Source organism: Mus pahari, chromosome X, assembly GCF_900095145.1.
Source record: "Mus pahari chromosome X, PAHARI_EIJ_v1.1, whole genome shotgun sequence".
Classification (NCBI taxonomy): Eukaryota; Metazoa; Chordata; class Mammalia; order Rodentia; family Muridae; genus Mus; species Mus pahari.
The window spans coordinates 113,643,426-113,646,787 of NC_034613.1; the positions used below are offsets into that span (position 1 = coordinate 113,643,426).

The window sequence follows — 3,362 nt, forward strand, 5'->3', positions numbered from 1 at the left end:
CACACACACACACACACACACACACACACACACACACACATACCAAAGGGGGGGATAAAGGAATTGTATTGATTAGATATCTTACTTCCATTCCTGTTCTCCAAAATTTGGCAGCCCATAGCATTCTTGGCTGTCTGAGAGCAGCAGAGATACTGTCCATCAATCCAGAAGCAAGGATGGTATTTCTGCACCAGGTCACTATTGTACCGGATTACTGTTGCAAGAGAGAGGAGAGACCACATAGAACATCCCAGAGAATATGCCATCTGCCTGTTTTCTCTTTGGCAGGAGTGTTGAGCAGAGACTAGTCTCTCCCCTCAGCCACTCTGAAGGACACAGAAAGCAAGCAACCCAGTTGGTTCCCAGGCGTCGCCTGGCCTGCCTGTCTGCACTGACCCAAAGCATTCCCTTCACAGTAGTCTTTAGTGGTCTGTCATAATGGGTATCCTCCAACCAACACAACAAGATTAACCGATAGCTCCAGAACTCAACGACCAAGATATTATCTATGTTTTCTTGGTACTCATTATCTTGCAAGGCACTTGTGAGTTTTGAGTGCTGTTTGTTTGCCAGATGAAGGAAATAAATGTGCCCATATTCAACTCATTCCATATTTTAGTACACCAATTTCCTGATTCCCACTTTTTTTCTTGTTTGTTGATACAGAGTCTCACTTTGTAGCCCAGGCTGGCCTAAAATTCACCATGTGGCCTGGGGTAGCCTTATTCTCAAAATTAATGACCTCTGCCCCAGTCTCTCATGTCCTGAGATTGCAGGTGTAAGGTACTCTGCCCAGATCCTGAGCCACAGGATTTAGTGGCACCTGCCTTAGGCAGAACTTATAGCATTAGGCATTCTACATATATAGAATAGTCATCAGAGCTGAGTTTGAGGGACATTGCAAGCAAGTCTGCCTTTAGGAAAAACCACACACACATACAAACCAAAACCCACCAAGTTTGCCAGCTTCTTTGATCACTGACTAAGACAGGCAAGTGGGAGGGGGTGTATAATCTTATTGCCAAACATATATACACAGTTCCATCTCCCTCACAGAGCTGGGAAGCAGGCTCAAAAGAATCTCCCAGAAGTCGAAGTAATTGACGCAAAGTGGTTTGCATATAGGTGTGATTACTGTTCATAATTCATTTATTCAGTAGCATCTCAAGAACCTTACAATGTCGTCAATTTCAAAAGGATGTCTTGTCTTGGGTTTTGTTTTGCTTTGTTTTGATTTTTATTTTTTTTAGAGAGAGAGAGAGAGAAAAAAACCTACAGTTGGGTAAGGAGGATTATCTCAGATTCTAGGAAGAGTTGCGGAAGGGAGAACACATGATCAAAGTATATTGTGTGAAAAACAATTTTGTTTTTAAAACGTGTCTAGGGCAGGGCAGACAGATGGTAAAAGTGCTTATGACTGAAGCCTGGCAGCCTGAACGGTGTTTCAGACATAAAATCTAACTGTGGAGCAATTCGGTAACTGTAGCATTCCTACTGAGATGGATGTTAAAGAGAAGTGAATCAAGCCAGCAACTGGAGACAGGGGAATCTTCCAGAAGTTTGAATGTGTAACACAGTAGTAGCAGAGGGGAGAGAGCCTGGCTCAGAAATAAGATGGAAGATGAGAAACAAAGTTCTCTTTCGAACTCACAGCTGGCCTCGACATCCAGATGCCCACACTGACATCCGCAATCAAACAAAGAAATACTTTGAAAGGCAAATAACCTTGTCTGATAAGCAAGAGAGGTAAACTCAGTGGGAAACTGTGAGCGCTGGGAACAAGAGCCACATGCACATCACTGCGAAGAAGAATCTTATATAAGATAAGAACAAACTGCTGGGCATGGTGGTGCATGCCTTTAATCCCAGCACTTGGGAGGCAGAGGCAGGCGGATTTGTGAGTTCGAGGCCAGCCTGGTCTACAGAGTGAGTTCCAGGACAGCCAGGGCTACACAGAGAAACCCTGTCTCGAAAAAACAAAAAACCAAAAAACAAAACAAACAAACAAACAAAAAAAGATAAGAACAAACCCAAAATATCCCAGTGTAGAAAGTAACTTAAAAGTTCTTTTTTTGTTATTGTTCTTGTTGTTGTTGGCTGGCTGGCTGCTTGGTTTTGGTTTTGGGTTTTCCAGACAGGATTTCCTTGTGTAGCCCAAAGTAGCACTTGGGAGGCTGAGGCAGAAAGGGCAGAAGCTCAAGGTTTGGCTGAGGAAAATGCAATACAAAATCCTAAAGGTGAGGATGTAGCTCAGTGGAGAGAGTACTTGCTTAGCATGTGCAAAGACCCCGGGTTCAATCCCTGGCATCTCGTAGAAGAGGTGTAGTGGCAAACATTGGTAATCCTAGGACCTAAGAAGCAGAGGTCAAGGCCATCCATCCTTAACCATGTAGCAAGTTTGAGACTACCCTGGATTCCATGAAACCCTCTCTCAAAAACAAAAAGGCAACCAAACAACCAAACAAAAAAAGAAGAAGAAGAAACTAAGCAAAAAAGACAACAAAGGCAAACGAAACAAAAAGAGGACTTTTCAAAACATGGATTGGGGGGGGGGGCTAGGGATTGAAATGGAGGCCTTCCTTGAGCATGCTAGGCAAGTGCTTTTCATCATGACCTTTGAGACTTTTATCTCCACTCTCCCCTGCCAATTTTTCAGTGTTCCTCTGCACCATTACCAAGCACAGGGTGGGTGGCAGTTACATCACCTATAGACACTGTTTAAAACAGTAATGTAGAGATGGAGAGAAGTCCTGAGTTCAATTCCCAGCAACCACATGGTAACTCAACAACCATCTGTAATGGGATCTGATGCCCTCTTCTGGTGTGTCTGAGGACAGCTACAATGTACTCATATACACAAAATAAATAAATCTTTTTTTAAAAAAAGTAATACAAGTGGCCAAAAGTCTATATTACTTTAATTATTAGCAGGCACTGATATTTGTAAATAATGCCTGCCTGGGCTAATTGCTTTGATTACAGTCACCATGTGCTTCTCCACACCAGGCTATACCCTTTAGCAAAGGGTCTCAAGACCTCCAGCTCCTCTGTGCCTTCTGGAGGAAGGTCAGGGCAGCAGTCAACACTGCTAGAAGACTTAGCAATCTCGTCTATGCTTCTATGCTACTGAAGGGGAGTCAAGCTTCCTACGGTCTCCTTTTGCAGTGTGCTTCTTCAGATCCCTCTCAGCACTGGATGTAGTATGCCATGCCTTTAATGATAACACCCAGAAGGCTGAAGCTGGCAGATCGCTGTGAGTTCCAGGCTATCCTGGATGGGAAGTTCTAAGTCTAAAGTGCCAGGTCATGCAAAGCTACATTAGTGAGACTGTCAGGAAGAAATCGAGGGAGGGAGGGAGGGAG

The 3,362-nt window shown here is 43.8% G+C and overlaps 1 protein-coding gene across 1 annotated transcript in view; it reads right to left on the reverse strand.

Moving 5' to 3' along the window:
- Positions 1 to 3,362, reverse strand: part of Btk (Bruton tyrosine kinase) — a 42,045-nt gene that overhangs the window by 17,747 nt on the left and 20,936 nt on the right. Inside the window, exon 6 of the mRNA XM_021187349.1 lies at positions 86 to 214. Coding sequence (XP_021043008.1) covers positions 86 to 214 — 129 coding nt within the window. The remainder of the gene's footprint in view (positions 1 to 85; positions 215 to 3,362) is intronic.